The 17,612-nt window shown below is 38.2% G+C and overlaps 1 protein-coding gene across 7 annotated transcripts in view; it reads left to right on the top strand.

The window, feature by feature from the left end:
- Positions 1 to 9,044, top strand: part of arnt2 (aryl-hydrocarbon receptor nuclear translocator 2) — a 129,242-nt gene extending 120,198 nt beyond the window's left edge. For all 7 annotated transcript variants that reach the window (XM_053513081.1, XM_053513080.1, XM_053513077.1 and 4 more), the window contains 2 exons: positions 3,362 to 3,507; positions 5,500 to 9,044. In XM_053513081.1, the coding sequence (XP_053369056.1) occupies positions 3,362 to 3,507; positions 5,500 to 5,598 (245 nt within the window). In that variant the 3' untranslated portion in view covers positions 5,599 to 9,044. The remainder of the gene's footprint in view (positions 1 to 3,361; positions 3,508 to 5,499) is intronic.
- The last annotated feature ends 8,568 nt before the right edge of the window (positions 9,045 to 17,612 follow it).

Below are 17,612 nucleotides of genomic sequence, written 5' to 3'. Positions count from 1 at the left end.
ACTTTTGGTAATTTAACAGATAAAAAGTATGACATGCATTTCTTAAAACAGTTTTTTTTAATGTAGGTAAGTTGCTGTGGCATAAGAGGAATAAAACACTACAGTACATGCTGGTATAGGAAAACAATCAACTGCATTTTTTGTTATTTATATAATATTTATAACACTAAAAAATTATGCTCCACTGTGTTTTATTGATCAAACACAACTTTTCTATCTAATTAAAATTGAAGTAAAGTGAAATTATTGAAATACATTTATTCAGAGCCCTTTCCTCAAATACACAGGCAATGGTAATTTAGCCTGTAAAGATCAACTTGTTTCTTTTACAAATATAAATATTATACATTTTTTTGTATATTATTCGAATAGTAAAATTTGTTCTGACAGACCTGATACACTTTCATGCCTTTGAGATGAGATTGGAAAGATTTTGGCCATATGGGTGATTTTCCACTTTCTATCGTCTTGCTCACAGACACTCACACATCCACACACACATTCTCACACACGTACACAAACACTTATCTCTGTGAGTGGAATTGAAAGATGGAGATAGATGGTTGAGGCGGATGGGGAGTGAAGAGAGGCACTGAGAGCGAGCTGCTGAATGATGAACGAGAAGAACAAGAGAGAGATTTACGACAGGCCGCATCAGCGAGCCTTCAGTGAGCGTTATAGCTGTAAGGAAATGAGGAGCTTGACCTCACATCAGTCTCTCATCAGAGGGGACCATGGGAAATGGCCTACAGGCTCACACTCACACTGAGCTCGGGTCTTCACGCTCCATCACTTTTCCTCTGTCTTGCAGCCGCCTCAGGCCTCAAACGTGAAGTAGGAGATGGTGTATGTGATTAAATGATCATGTCAGCGCCAGACAAATGGCCTTGACTACTGAGGAAGAGAAAAAAATGTGTTCATTTCATTCTACCAAGGATGAAATAAACAGGACAGTAAAGAAATCTCAGTAAATGTGATACAGCCTGAGTGATTTAGATATATTGAGAAACTACTTCATAAATTGTAAGAAAGTATTGAGATGAGCAACTAAATGGACCTGTGTTTCTTTCTCTCATTCTCGCTCGCTTTCAGTCTTGATGCAGGTGGTGTTCCTTCCATCTCTGTCAGAAGGGGATGTGGTCTATGTATCTATGAATCTCAGTAGAAGAAGGGGCCAAGTATTGCCAGTACCAATAAAAGGGAGGAGTGGTGACCTCTGTATTTGTTTTGGTGAAGGAAAATGGCCTCTGTACCTCTCAGTATGTGTTAGTTCCAGCATAGAAAGAATGCAATATTTATGCATTCCATTGAAGAAAGAAGGTGTGGTCTCAGTATTTGTCAGTTGCCAGTAACGTGTTTTAGTCCCAGTGAAGGAGACTTGATCATTTTAATTTGAAGTGAAAGAGACGTGTCCTTTTTCAATCCCAGTAAAGGAGGTGTGACCATTTTTAATCCCAGTAAAATAAGGATTGACTTTTTTTCAGTTCCAGTAAAGAAGATGTGACCTTTTTCAGTTTCAGTCCCAGTGAAATTGACGAAACTTTTTCAGTGCCTGTGAAAGAGACGAAACTTTTTCAGTCCCAGTGAAATTGACGAAACTTTTTCAGTCCCAGTGAAAGAGACAAAACTTTTTCAGTCCCTGTGAAAGAGACAAAACTTTTTCAGTCCCTGTGAAAGAGACAAAACTTTTTCAGTCCCAGTGAAAGAGACGAAACTTTTTCAGTCCCAGTAAAATTGACAAACTTTTTCAGTCCCAGTGAAAGAGACAAAACTTTTTCAGTCTCAGTAAAATTGACAAACTTTTTCAGTCCCAGTGAAAGAGACGAAACTTTTTCAGTCCCTGTGAAATTGACAAAACTTTTTCAGTCCCTGTGAAAGAGACGAAACTTTTTCAGTCCCTGTAAAAGAGACAAAACTTTTTCAGTCCCAGTGAAATTGACGAAACTTTTTCAGTCCCTGTGAAAGAGACGAAACTTTTTCAGTCCCTGTGAAATTGACAAAACTTTTTCAGTCCCTGTGAAAGAGACGAAACTTTTTCAGTCCCTGTGAAAGAGACGAAACTTTTTCAGTCCCTGTGAAAGAGACGAAACTTTTTCAGTCCCTGTGAAAGAGACGAAACTTTTTCAGTCCCTGTGAAAGAGACGAAACTTTTTTAGTCCCAGTGAAATTGACGAAACTTTTTCAGTCCCAGTGAAAAAGACGAAACTTTTTCAGTCCCAGTCAAGAAGGAGTGATTTTTTTTCAGGTCCTGCGAAATAAATATTGACCTTTTTTAGGTCCAGTGAAGGAAGGGTAAGCTCTTTCAGTTCCAGTGAGGGGTATAAACTTTTCAAGTCCCAGTGAATGAGACAAAACTTTTTCAGTCTCAGTGAAGGAGGTGTGACCTTCTTCAGTTTCAGTAAAAGAGACATGATTAACACCTCAAAGGCAGCATTTTTCTCTTTAAATTATTATCAAATATTTTACAAAACACTGAATCACAATGTATTGTATCTCAAACAGCTCTACATTATCCTGCACTGAATATCGAACCTGCTTCACACCGTACCGGTATCTTTCACAGAGCAGATTGTTGATTTTACCTCATTGCACATTTCACTGTCTTGAACGGAGACTGAAGTCGAAGACACAATACAGTTTACAAGCATCTTATCAGCCGAATCAGGTGTGTTAGAGCAAGAAAATCACCAGGACTGGGGTGTGAAGCTGGAGATGAAGTACACAATTAAACCTTGTGTCATTGAAGGTAAATGTCTTTCCTGGTAGGGAAGAAACAAGGGTCATCCAGGACTGATTGAAGCACAGACACTTAAAGAGAAAAGTTATTACATTATCAGGATTTATCATGTCACCTCATCAGGAGCCTTAAGGGTAGTGAAATCACTGGAATCTAAACTGATGAACATGATTAAGAGCTAGATTGAGGACAGTTGATGATCTCAGTAGCAGATGTCAGCTCTTGTGTTGTTTGTGTTCTCACCTCCTCTTACGCAATATTAACTCATAGGCCAATTATCATGCCTGTCATCATCTGAGTCAGAAATGTGTGAAAAAAATATTGTTCGGTCTGAGATGGAAAAGTTGGTTCCTGGATTAAAGTGGGTGTTATAAAGTAATGGAAATGTTTTTTTTTTGTTTAACAAATCATGATCTGGCAAGCATGTTCCAGTCTCTACATGATTTTGTGTTTGGCTGGACTGTTTCATGAAAAAACTTGTTTGCATTTTGTTTAGACTAATGGCTTTTAAAGGATTTGCTTAAAATGTTCTACTTGGCATTAAATGTCCAGCTGACCCAAGTTTTTTGTGTTTTTTACGTTTGTGTATGTTTGTGTGTGTGTGTGTGTTCATGTGTGATGCAGATGTTGCAGGTGAAGGCAGTCAGAGTGGTGCTCAGTTCCAGGGTCGGCCGTCTGAGGTTTGGTCTCAATGGCAAAGTCAGCATCACGGCCAGCAGAGCGGAGAGCAACACACACACACTCAGCCCAGCCAGTCTGAGGTGTTTCAGGTATTCTGGCTCTCTCACACATACAAATGCACACACATGCACTGTACTGTACATATCAGTGCTAAAATGTTTCATGTTACCTATAGGCAAGTCCAGTACCAGTCAAAAGTTTGGACACACCGTCTAATTCAATGGTCTTGTTTTCATTGTTTTCAACATTATATATTAATACTGAAGACATGCTAATGGTGACAAAACACATGGAGTATTGTAAAAAAAAAAACATATTAAACAGCCCTAAATATGTTTTTTTGTTGTTGTTGTTTTTTTGATTCTTCAAAGTAGCCTCCTTTTGCTTTAATGACAGCTTTGCATATTCTTGGCATTCTCTCAGTCGGTGACATATGAGGTAGTCACCTAGAATGGTTTTCCAACAATCCTGAAGGAGTTCCCAGAGGTGTTGAGTACTTGTTGACTTTTTTCCTTCACTCACTGGTCCAATTTATCTTAAACCATCTTAGTTTAATTTAGTTTGGGTGTTTGTGAAGGCCAGGTCATCTGATGCAGCAGTCCATCACTCTCCTTCATGAACACATAGCTCTTACATGTCCTAAAGGTGTGTTTGGGGTCATTGTCCTGTTGGAAAATAAATGATGGTGCCACTAAGTGCAAACCATATGGGATGGCATGTCACTGCAAAATGCTGTAGTAGTCATGCTGGTTAAGTGTGGCCTCAATTTCGACTAAATCATCAACACTGTCACCAGCAAAGCAACCCCACATGACTACACCTCCACCTTCATGATTCACAAAGGAACCCCTTATTCAGGGGCCCCATTTTCACTCTCTCTATGTTTAACAAAGACATGGTGGTTAGAACCAAAAATCTCACATTTGGACTCTTCAGACCAAAGGACATTTGTTACAGATCTGATGTCCTTTCCTTGTGTTTCTTGGCCCAAGCAGGTTTCTTCTACTTGTTGTTCTTCTGAAGTAATAGTTTCTTTGCTACAGTTTCATCTTACCGTTTGATGGTTTTGGCGACCGTACTTGGGGATTTATTCAAAGTTCTTGAGATTTTTATGATCGACTAATGGCCATTTCTTAAAGTAATAATGGACTGTTTTTTCTCTTTTTTTTCAAACTATAAATTGGTGCAGTAGTTGTAGTACCTTTCCTCTCAACAAGACAACTGTTAGTCTAAAGCACATTAAGAGGGCATGAAACATCACAGATTAATTCTTAAGAAGACACATCTGTGAATTAAAAATCATTCCATATCACTGGCTTGCTTCCATACGTGTAATTTCATAGTTTGGATATTTTCAGTATTAATATAGAATCTTAAGAATCTAAATAAAGAAAAAAAACATGGAAGGAGAATGTGTGTCCAAACTATTTTTAGAGTCTTAACTATCTTTTCCTACCTAAGAGAGATGAAGATGTGTTGCAGGTAAGGGTTAGGCGCAAGATGCAGCTCCACCCCCTGGCCTTTTTGGCTCATCATACTAACAAGAGGTTCCAATGTTTTACCGTTTTGCTGTAGTTTTTCCTTAAATTTGACTTATTCATATGGCAGTATGGAGGACACCTAAAAAACTACACTGTTGTGCTTTCTCAGGTAATGCAGCGAATAAAAGTAGCCTGAAATCTAAGGCAGTTGACTGCAAGGAAATGAGGCAGGATACGAATTGGCTTTTGATAACTGCTGCTCATTATTAAGTAGCAGGCACACTGGACTTTTGTCTCATTTTTTCATGCTTTTTAAATTAATTTTTAAAATACTAAACAGTTGAACCTTGATGTTGATGTGTGTGACGATATAGATCCAGAATTTGCACAATATGTAATTGGATGCTATAATGTAATTGGATGCCTGCGTCTTAGGTAAATTAACCTTGAGGTCAAGTGCAAATCCAAATGAGCAAACATCAGGCACTGAACATTTTTGTCTTATTGACAAACATTTGGGTTAGGCAGGAAATTGTTTGTACTGTATGTGTGTTTTTTAATTTAATTTATTATTATTATTATTATTATCTTTATTTTTAGGACATGTTGCCTATGACTGGAGACCCCACGCAAGGAACAGCCAACTACAACATTGAAGATTTCGCTGATTTGGGAATGTTCCCTCCATTTTCTGAGTAACAACAGACTAAATTGATTTCTGTGTCGTTTTTATTTTCTCTAGTTTTCATGATTATCCACATTATCATCAAGAATACAGCTGGTACCAACACTCTCGTATACACTGATGGAAAAAAAAAGAAACTTAATACTTGGTTTTACTGCCACACTGCATCTCGGATTGTGTGCTTCCTGTAAAAGTACACAAAGCCAATGCCATGATTCTTTTTTAATAATTCTATAAGCCATCAGTCTTGTGACTGATTATTTGATATGCGCTAGACATGTGCCGATATAGTCTTTACGTAAATGCAGTTAACATTCATAAGTAAATATAAGAATCGCAAATCCATTACACCCACACGACTTTATAGTGTTCAGGTTGCTATTACAAATCTAGTTTTTGAGTCAGTAGCTACATTTTTTTTCTTGGGGGAGAGTGGGTGCTGCAAATAGCTAAGGGTTGGGGTTATTAGCTCTTAGCTCGTGTTGTGTAATATTTGATAATGTGGAGGAGGGTTCACCTTCTTCATGACAACTTGCCACCCCATTCAGGCCACGAAACTGTAAAACTTGTAGGCGACTTGTGGAAGCAGCCATTTCATGGAAGTCATTTCAGAGACGGTGAGATGATTACTGAGGTGGAATCTTTTCCTCAGTAGACAAAAAGAAGGCTTCTTCAAAGACAGTCTCCACCAGCACTTCCATCATTTAGAGAAGTGTGTCAAGTCTGCCAAATGTCTAAATGTAAATGTGTCGCCTTAGGTGGAAGATATGTAGAGAAGTACTAAACTCACGACCAATATTTGTTTCCATTACATAATTTTTCCTTAGCAATAATATCAATTTTATAATCGCCCCTTATGTATATATACATGTTTGTTTGTATACATAACCGTTTTTAATGTTGCAATATTGTGTTTTGGGGGAAAAAATCATGAGAACATGGAGGACAAAGGAGCCTTAAATTCATAATTCTGACACAGAACGAAAAAAGCACAGGGTACACTTGCACTAATCATGTAAGAATAGTGTTGTTATTAAAGCAGACTATGGACAGTTTAGTTAACAGATTAGGAAACAAACCAAACCAAAAAACTTTGAGTATTAACATTTTAATCAGACATGCTTGTTTATTATTGAGAAAAGATGACATACATTTCAGTAAGGCATAAGGACTAATCAGTGTGAGGAATTCAGTGTTTTGTGGTACTTGGTGATACGTATACCCAAATGCACCAAGTTATTTACAGTAGCACGCCCTTGCTTAATATAGTGGCCATAAAAAATGAACGTGTGTCCATCCACTTGCTGCTACTTGAAACATTCTTCATAAAGTTTGCAAGTTTTTTCACTAAAGAGCTTTAGAACTTTACAACATGATGCAGTCGAGTAATGATGCAAGTTTTTGAGCTTACCAGCTAACCCTGACCTAATGCAAACCTCATCAATCCTCCGCAGTCTGAAGGAATTTTCAATCAGAATGAGAGGGGTGGGGTAAACCTTCGGTAATCTGTATCTGAATAAATATATGCTTTCCATGTTTGCACCATGTCGTGGTAACTTTAGGTGAATTGATGAGTTTTCATGAAGAAAACATTTATTTTATTCCCGATGGTAAACTCAACAGCTTTGTTTCATCTGTGTTTCCTTTCATTCATTGGATCTCTGGCTGAGAAAAGGTGCTGATTGGCTCACTATTTCAGGAAAAGAGAATGATCTAACCAATCATAGATAAGACTAAATTCTTGTAACCAATCATAATGCAGAAGGAGGAATGTGTTGGAAAAGATGAAAAGCCTGACCAAACCTCAAAATGTTTTTAGGGTTTAGTATTTAACAAGCAAACCTGTCTGTGGGTTGATCAATCTAAAGCTAGCTTTGTATACACAGCACAACTTTTATTTATTTCATGACATAGAATGGGAAGGAACTCCTAGTTAGTAGGATCAATGTGTCAAGTTGAGAGGTTCTTTTCCTTGGCTTTTCCTGGTTAGAGTTTGGGAAGACATGCTGTTGGTAAAGCCAGCATAATTTTCATGTGCCTAGCATTGTCTATGGAGTTTCCCTCACTTAGTCAGCTTTTGGTTCAACATGCTGAGTTTTATTTTGCAGATGTTTTATCAGGTTACATGTATTGTAGGAAGAAGCTGTGATAACTCCTTGATGTTTTTCCAGAGCACAGTTTGCAGTCTGGTCTGCTTTGATTGGCGTCATTAATCATGAAATATGTCCTTATATCTCTTATTTTATATCACAAACCTGATATGATAGGTTTACGTCACATGGTATCGAATAGTAACTTATTTTTGTAAGACTATGAGTAAATTACTCTGTTATCGGTATCACTCGGTACATTTACATGCACAGTTAAGTCGAACTATGGTTCTAGCTCAGCCTAGTCATTTACTTGGACTACTATCCTTATCTCGTTATACATGGGAATCGATTCATTTACTGAAGTATGTCAGGCTCTGCTTGTTTGTATTACTGGTTGACCTATTTTGTCTAAAGACTATATAATAAAGAAAGGCATTCAACACTACCACAGATCCTGTGCACAATAATGAACCTTAAAAGGAGGATGTACTTTTGCTGGCTTCTAGACAGGACAGTATTTATCTCTGTAGTCAAAACACTGCCAAAAACAACCTTCTCCCAAGTGAAACGCAGTCTTCCTAACAATAGTGAAGATACATCACACTGTCAATTATCGGCACATGACTAGCTTACGTATTTAAACACTCCTTAAGACAGAAGGCTTAATGCCATAAACAAGTCAGTATGAGTTTTTGCTGTAAAATCATGTACTAAGATAAGTATTTTCAGTGTTTCCTGTGATGAATTCTACACTGCACCAGCATTATGCTTAGTGTGGCATATATATATATATAGTCTATATGTAGTGATGTCCATAATATAGATGATCTAATAATAGTCGTAGATAGTTATGTAAACAAAGTGTTCCATTTCAAGCATCAAATTTGATGCATTTTTTTTTTTTAGTCGTTAAACATACAAGTGCTCTTCATCAGCAGCCTCAGTGCGGGAAATCAGCATGTACAGCGTGTATCATAGTCTTTGTGGCTGCAGCGATTCTTTGTGACCTTTACTTTTTAAACTAACAGATATTTTATGGTTTCAAACTTTTACACAAAGAGTGTAACACAACTAAATGAAGGACTGATGGTGAAAAAAACAACTTTTTGCTAAAAGAAAATGAGTGTTTTTATGTAAATACTGTGATTTTTACGTCTGTTCACATGCACAGCTCCATGCGTGCTCGTGTAGGTTTAATATTATTATGTGCAATGTTCGTGTGTATTTAACTCTTGGTATTTAGTTAGCCTGGTTATTGTACAATGAGTTTAGACTTGTATAAACAGTGTAAATGTGTTTTGTTCATTTTGTGAAAACAAATTGTGCTTGTGACAATAAATTCTCATTCAATATGTGGATTTCAATAACGGGCTGAAGTGTGTTCTGTTGACTGATTTATTTATTTCGGTTTGTTGCTTTTATGCTAGAGTTATAAACCTTTGTGATAGATCTTATGTTTCTGCAAAAACAATGACATGCATTTTTGAGGCACTTTTATCCAGAAAAATTTACAAATCCAAGCAACATGCCCCTGAAATCAAAATATACACATGGACAGAAGAATGGTAAAAATGGTTTATTCAGAAATTTGTTATGAAAACACGAAATATAATTCATAATTGTGTTTGCCTTGTTGCATTAAGGACACGGGTAAGGTAGAATTACTAGCATGCTCAGTAGAGCATTACTTTATGGTGGATTACCTAATTCACATCTTCTTAAAAGGCGCTGTACATGTGCATTAGATTTACCATGTGATTATGTCCAGATGACTTGTCTTGGTATCAAAAGTAAAGAAGATTTCTAATCTGTGCATTTTGGCTTCACACAATCATGTCCTGTTTAGACAATACCCAGAGAGAGGGGGTCATCAGAATGCTTTAACATGGTGCACCACAAGCAGATGTCTCCAGATGGTTTGAAGTTGTCCCCCTTGGTCTTCGAGACCTAAGGCAATCAACAGTGGGACCAGGTGTTTGAAATCTGTTCCATAGCCTGGGAAAGGTACTCCCTGTAAACTCCAAGCCAACTGGAGACGTCTTCTTGTGTTCCACCAAGTTAAGGCATTCCAATGACCGTCTCTAAGCTAGCATCTTCTACTGCTAACGCTGCTGGCATTCCAAGGTTAGACAGGATAAGTTGTCTGACTATTTTAGGAAGTTTGTCTGCAGCTATATCTGCTGGATGTTTAAGGAGGCCGTATCAGCAACAACGTCTGAATTCTGAATTTCTGTTGCTAATAGACACAGATTTTTGTATAAAATCTTGACTTTTTTATTTATTTAACAGGAAACAATTTTGTAAGAAATGTATTTGTGCAACATTTCTTTTGTCCATGACCTTTCAGCTCATTTTCCACCTTAATGTCCCTTCGTGTTATGAACACTAAATCTAAAAGATAAAAATATTGTTGGTGATATTTACATTTTAAAAGTATAAAAGGTTTAAAAGTCTAGTGGGAGGCAGCACAGTGGAGTGGTGGTTAGCACTGTCGCCTTGCACCTTCAGGGCCTGGGTTCGATTCTTGTCTTGGAGTCTGCATGTTCCCGCCATGCTTAGTGGGTCCCCTCCAGGATAGGTTAGGATAGGTTCCAGGTCCTGTATACACGATAAAGCTGTGTAAACGGTGAGTGAGTGTGTAAGTGAGTGAGAGAGTGAGGTCTTCTGGGAAAACAAATAGAACATTTTCATGACCCATTACTGTACTAGCCCTGTGTTTGTCAAATTAAATGTTCCCTGGAACTTGTATGTCCTGGCCCAGTAGCAACTCATCAGCACACATCATTCTTCAGTGTGTTTTGTATGAACTCCAGCCATTTATTTTCCAGCAAAGGATGGTTATAAAAGAGAATACTGTGCAGCAAGACCAACAACAACAGCAAAAAATTAACATTAATCATTTCTTTCACTGTCATTTTATAAGCCAACCAGTAGCTCTTCTGCCATCCCAGGATTTGAACTCACAGGTCTCTCCTGACGAAGGCAAAGCTCCAGAAGAACAACATCCAAACGTTAATTTCTAGGTGATTAATACAGTATATTACCCATGCACTACAGCTGACTACAGAGATCGCCTTTAACAAGCAATAAACCCAATAAAATTATTGAAATTGGGTAAAGAACTGTCCAACACATTATTGAAACCTGGAAGGATAGTACTGAATATGTCAGAAAAATGTCATGAATGACTATGATTAAAAAATCACTTAAACGCATGGTGAACTTGCATGGCTATGCTATGTTTCGTAGTGCAAGTACAAGCATTTCCACATGCACTACAGTGGGGCAAAAAAGTATTTAGTCAGCCACTAATTGTGCAGGTTCTCCCACTTAAAATTACATTGTAGGATTTTTAAAGAACTTATTTGCAAATTATGGTGCTTTTTATTTTTATTACAGGCCTCTCTCATCTTTTTAAATGAGAGAACTTGCACAATTGGTGGCTGACTAAATACTTTTTTGCTCCACTGTATGTGATGACAGGATTGGGACTAAACAGCCACGTGGTCATAAGAAAACCACTTGTAAAAATGTCATGTGCTCTGATGAGTTCAGAGTGAGCATTATCTACAGCAATGGGAAGCGGCGAATCCATCATGCATAGTGGCCACTGTACAAGCTTCTGGAGGCAGTGTTACGATCTGGGCTTGCTCAGCTGGTCAGGCCTAGGCTCAGCAATGCTATGTGGCAATAAAATTAATGTACTGAATGACCAAATTATCACATTAAAGGATGTATTCATTCCTGATGCAATATTCTAACAAATTCACAAATTTTAAAAAGATTTGTTCTTGGCCAATGCATCATGCACTATACTTAAAGCTGAAGATGTTGAACAAAATATTCTAGTGTTTCACTTTTCTTTCTTTTTTTTTTTTAACAGGCATTGTTTTGCATAGCAATTGGACTGTAATGATCATAAAGTCAAGGTCAACAAAATCATCATTACAACTCCAAATTTGGCCACCAGCTGCTAAGATGAAAAACCAAATTACCCAGTTGGGATCATGTATATTTCCTTTTCTGTTTCAAATATCTATTATTCGTTTAGCTACACTGGGAGAATAGAGATATCATGGTGACAACCGATGACCTACAGGAAAAGAAAGAAATGTTTGTATTACTTAACTGTTAATCATATTTAGTGAAAATGATATTTAATTTGATGTATATTAATGCTATGGTGGTACATTTCCATAAATAATCAAATGATGTATTTTGATCACTGCCCCACGCTCGAAAGCATCCAAGCAAACTGGACGAGCAGTAATGAATTCCAGACTACACTCCTGTCTCATGCTAGCAGGCATGATGTGGGGAGACATGAATAATTTGGTGGGAATTGAAAACCAATAAACTGGGAGAAATTTTCATTTCCTTTGCTAAGTAATCATTAGCAAGGTTGCAGAGACTCTCAAGGAACCCGGTTGCAACGTATTCACATGCTCATTCACAACTGGGGGCGATTTACATATAATTCACATATAAGCATGTTCTGAAAGATGAGGAAATTGAAGAATCTGGAGTTCAGAAACAAATCCAGGGCCATGGAGGCACAAATCTACTTGCATCCTTAAAAACTCAAGCAGCACACATATGTGCCGGCAACACAGCATAGGTCAATGATAATAAAAAAAATAATAATAATAAATAAATAAATAAATAAATAAATAAATAAATAGCCAAAAAAATTATACAATACACACTTCAGGAAACAAAAAACTTGTGTTGATGTAGTAGTTAGCACTGTCGCCTTCACCTCTAAAGTCCAGGTTCAATTCCCGTTTCTGTGTGCATGGAATTTGTATGTTCTTCCCACGCTTGGTGGGTTTCCTCCAGTTTGGTACTGGGTACTCCAGTTTCCTCCCACAGTCCAAAGACATGCATTAGGCTAATTGTTGTTCCCAAATTGCCCGTAGTGTGTGAATGAGTGTGTAAGTGTGTGCCCTGCGATGGATTGGCACCCTGTCCAGGGTGTAAACCGCCTTGTGCTCCAAGTCTCCTGGGATAGGCTTCAGGCCCCTTCACGACTTTGAATACAGAATAAAGCGATATAGACAATGAGTGAGAGTGAGTAATATAATACACCTTTTTTTTGAGATGGGTATGGGAAGGAATTGGTTTGGCACCTTTCTCAAACTCACCAACATTCACAACCACTTCCCTATGACTGGAAATAATACCCAACTATGAATACTTTATCCTCTGTTGAGAGAGTCATTTCCGACAACAAATGTACAATGCAACTTCCTTTTCACTACTGGGAACAAGTGTTTCTGTAGCTTTGCCCCGTTGACAAACGCAAATGTTGCGTCTGTGATGCACGTTTTGGCGTATATATATATATATAAATAAATGTAGGAGAATGGGCCGACTGATTCAAGCTAATAGAAGCAAACAGAATACAACCATTACAACTGAGGTATGCAGCATAGCATTTGTGAAGCCACAACACGCACAACTTTGAAGCGAATGGGCTACAACAGCAGAAAATGTGCCTACAAATAGGAAGGCTACAATTTGCACGGCCTCACCAAAATTGGTCAGTTAAAGACTGGAAATGTTGCCTGGTCTGATGAGTCTCGATTTCTGTTGAGACATTCAAATGGTAGAGTCAGAATTTGGCGTAAACAGAATGAGAACATGGATCCATCATGCCTTGTTACCACTGTGCAGGCTGGTGGTGGTGGTGTAATGGTGTGGGGGATGTTTTCTTGGCACACCTTAGGCCCATTAGTGCCAATTGGGCATCGTTTTAATGCCACAGGCTACCTGAGCATTGTTTCTGACCATGTCCATCCCTTTATGACCACCATGTACCCATCCTCTGATGGCTACTTCCAGCAGGATAATGCACCATCTCACGAAGCTTGAATCATTTCAAATTGGTTTCTTGAACATGACAATGAGTTCACTGTACTAAATTGGCCCCCATAGTCACCAGATCTCAACCCAATAGAGCATCTTTGGGATGTGGTGGAACGGGAGCTTCGTGAATCAATGCCACGTAGAATTAAGGCAGTTCTGAAGGCAAAAGGGGGTCAAACATCGTATTAGTATGGTGTTCCTAATAATCCTTTAGGTGAGTGTGTGTATACACAGTCATATTTTGATATTTGGATAGAATTAACAAAAAATTTTGTTCATCACATTGCCTATTTTGTGCCAAAAACAAAGATGTCACTCTACATGCACAATCTACACAATATACTCTATATGCACAATCCAGAGCCAATTAAAAAAAAAAAAACAGGAAAACATGGCTAAATGTTTTAAGACCTACAAGATGCCATTTTTGTAAAAGTCTCAGCACTGCTATACCTTTTGGTTGCTTTTTTTGGTTCACTAGCCTCAAAAGGAACACGCCTGGATTTCCATATCCTGACGGAAACAGGATGTATTTTAGCATTGACACACCGGTCAGGACATTTAGTGAAAAGGATGTAAGAATGTTCATGAGAACACTGAAACACATCTAAAATCCCCCACCCTGCTTCCTTTGATCAGCCCTGTGGGCCAGAAGTAGATATTGTTTAGATCTTTCCACTGAGGTTTTTTCAGCTTGCCATGGAAAACTTCCTTGCAGTCTGTGGTATGGTACAGATGATCTTAAAGATGGTTAAACAATGCATGGCTTTAAAGATGACAGACAAGATTTTGGTCATTCTTTGAAGCCTGTGTTTGGCCATGTACAGATTGTTAAACCTCAGGAAAAAAACTCAGTTTGTGCTGGTTCTAGAAAAGGTCCTGGAACTGTGGTTTGAGCACAGTTTAGTAGATTTTATGTGCTAAGTCCATCATTACTTAAAGCTAAAATTATATTCGTACTCCAAAATTGTTTTTATTGGCAGTTTATTTTTCTGGGTGATGTTAAGTCAAATAACTCATGTAGTTCATGTAGTTAATGTAGACATTTATACCTTGACACTGAAAGAACATGCAGAATAAATAGGTACTTGGTACTTTTGCATGGAGTTTGCATGTTCTCCTTGTGCTTGGTGGGTTTTTTCTGGGTACTCCAGTTTTCTCCCACATGATCTTAAAGATCACAAAGACCTGCAGGTTAGGCTAATTGGTGTTCCCAAATTGCCCGTAGTGTGTGAATGAGTGTGTAAGTGAGTGTATGTGTGTGTGCTCTGTTATGGCTTGGCACCCTGTCCAGGGTGTACCCTGTCTCGTGCCCTAAGCCTCCTAGGATAGGCTCCAGGCCGCCCGTGACCCTGAATACAGGATAAATGGTATAGACAATGAGTGAGCATAGCATTATAACATGCCAAGGAACAATTTAAAAATTAAAAAAGACTAGTATTATACTGTATGTAAATGAATTTGTGGCAAGCATTAAACTATTCACCTGATAGCGGTATCATACGAATTAGCTATATGGGGCAGTGGTGGCTCAGTGTGTTAAGGCTCTGAGTTACGGATCGGAAGATCGGAAGATCTGCGGTTCGAGCCCCAGCTCCGCCAGGTCGCTGCTGTTGGGCCCTTGAGCAAGGCCCTTAACCCTGTCTGCTCCAGGGGCGCCGTAAAAATGGCTGACCCTGCGCTCTGACCCCTGCCTACTAACAAGAAGCTGGGATATGTGAAGAATAAAGAATTTCACTGTGCAGTAATGTATGTGTGACGAATAAAGGCTTAACTTAACTTAACTTAATAACAATAAAATGATTATCATTAAAACCCCCTAGGTTTTGGGTTTCCCTCTGGCCTCTTGGGCCATGACTCCACAAGACCTCACAAGTGGTTGTCGGCAGAAAATCCTTTTGTCGCTGTGAATGGTGGGGTGGAGCCTCTGTAGATCAGACCAGTTTGTCCTGTGCATCCCATGGGTACTCAATCAGATTGTCATATGGGGAGTTTGAAGGCCTGGTTGCTAGTCTTGGGTTCTTTGCATGCCGTGTGGTGGGCTGTGGTGCACTGGCTCTTCTGGTAACTTTTTTGTTTCTTTTTTATTTGACACTAACTGTCTAAAATTTGTGCTACATTTGTTCTTCTTGTGTGATTGGACCAGACAGGCTGAACAATGATGCAAAGGGTAGCATGGATAAGCATTGGGTGGCCAAGATCCTGTCACCAATTTATGTTGTTCACTTCACACGTCAATGGTTATAATGTTATGGTTCATCTGTTTCTGTTACAAATATATTGTTGCATGAATAGTTCTGTTTGTTTTGGGAACATTTTATTCCATTCTTTGTGCCTGGGACAATGAAAAAAACTCATCGTTTCAAGTTTCGTTAATTTTTAAATGGAACCTGGTCTGTAATTTCTGTATAAATAAAGTTATAGCAGTTCTGTTTTTCCCTTCTCCTCACCCTGGTTGTTGTGCTCACCTGAGAAGACTTCTTATTATTGCATTTTCATGACCCGCCAAGAAATTTCCTCCATTTATTTCATCGTATTGCCGGGTGGCATGCCACGGCTTGCTCCCAGTATTAACCGGAGGTCGGCGGAATCTTTGCCGCATGCCTTCCCTTAATTTCATAAGAGAGTTCATTTCGGATTGCGTCCACATTCCAGCGTGGGGTGATGGTGTCTTGGATCGAGCTCCTTGAATTTGCGCTTGACATTTGCCAAGTGCTTCTGCAACGCTGCTGAAGGACTGTTCTTGAAGGTGGAGAGTTAGAATTACACTCTGGAGCTGCTTGCCATTCTCCTGCTGTTGCATTCATTTCTTTCACGTCATGTTTGATTTCCAGTATCTCTGTTTTTACTTAATAAACATCCCAACCCCCGCATTATACATGTATTTATGTCTAACAATTCAAGCTAAACAATATAAATTGTGTGGTATAAAAGGGGGGGGGGCAGTAGAGCTGAGATTTCTGATTTAGAGGGTATGAGGAGGGCAGTGAATGTCTGCACTCTCTCTTGACAGCGCTTCAGTCGTGCCCACTTCATGCATTTTTGCCAAGGCCGTTTCTAAACAAATCAAGTTGCGCTGGCAGGCTGTCATCAAGTTCTCGGGTGGTGTGAACAAGCCATAATCATTTTTTGTTCCTGAATGTTTTGTTTTGGCAAGATAGGGCATTCAGAGGACAAAGTATAGAGAAACACTTTCCCAGCTACCAACATCGTCAGTCATTCAGTGATCACTTGTACAAGTTTTAAGTTGGTTTGGATGGAAACAAATTGGACTATTATGAAAACTTGTATTAATAACAGCTGCTTCTTTTATAACTTGTCAAATGCAAGTTAGACTTTAAATGCTTAAACGATTCTTTTTGTGCTCACTTTATGCAACTAAAATGCTTTTAAAAATGCCTGTTTAAAACACCCTTATCAAAAGGTTCCTCAATCTGCACATAAAAAATTTTGATAAAAATATTTTGATGTAATAAAGTAAAGGTTATTAATAACTAATAGAAAACATTTTGTGCATGGTTTCCTTGAATCACCAGGGAGCTAAAAAGCATTAATAACAAAATATTATGGCAAAATTGTTGTGAATTTTGTATGATTTTGTAAAATGCTATAAATCCATCTCTCATAATTTTCCAAATTAATAAATTATGCTTGTGGTAATGTAATTGTGGAATACAGTGTTAATAATATGTTATTTAATTGTATAATTTCTACTAAAAATAAATAAATAAATTAATTAATTAATTGGGGTGTTAAAATGCAATGCTTTTTTTTCGAAAACTTTGTGTCTAAGGAAAATAATTAGCCAGCATGAGTACATGTCGGGAATTGGCTTTTATTGCATTTTTGCGGTCAATCCCTTCATATACAGTAGTCTAATAACCTTAATTTACATATAACATGTTTTACAGTATATAAAGAAACAAATATGTTAAGGCGTAAGTGAGTGTATGTGTGTGTGCTCTGTGATGGATTGACACCCTCATTTCTCCTGGGATAGGCTCCAGGCCCCCCAAACCCTGAATACAGGATAAAGCAGAAGGCTATAGATGGTAAGTGAGAATACT

This window comes from Clarias gariepinus, chromosome 15 (genome assembly GCF_024256425.1).
Source record: "Clarias gariepinus isolate MV-2021 ecotype Netherlands chromosome 15, CGAR_prim_01v2, whole genome shotgun sequence".
In the NCBI taxonomy this organism is placed as follows: domain Eukaryota; kingdom Metazoa; phylum Chordata; class Actinopteri; order Siluriformes; family Clariidae; genus Clarias; species Clarias gariepinus.
This window is presented reverse-complemented; position numbering and strand designations above follow the sequence as displayed.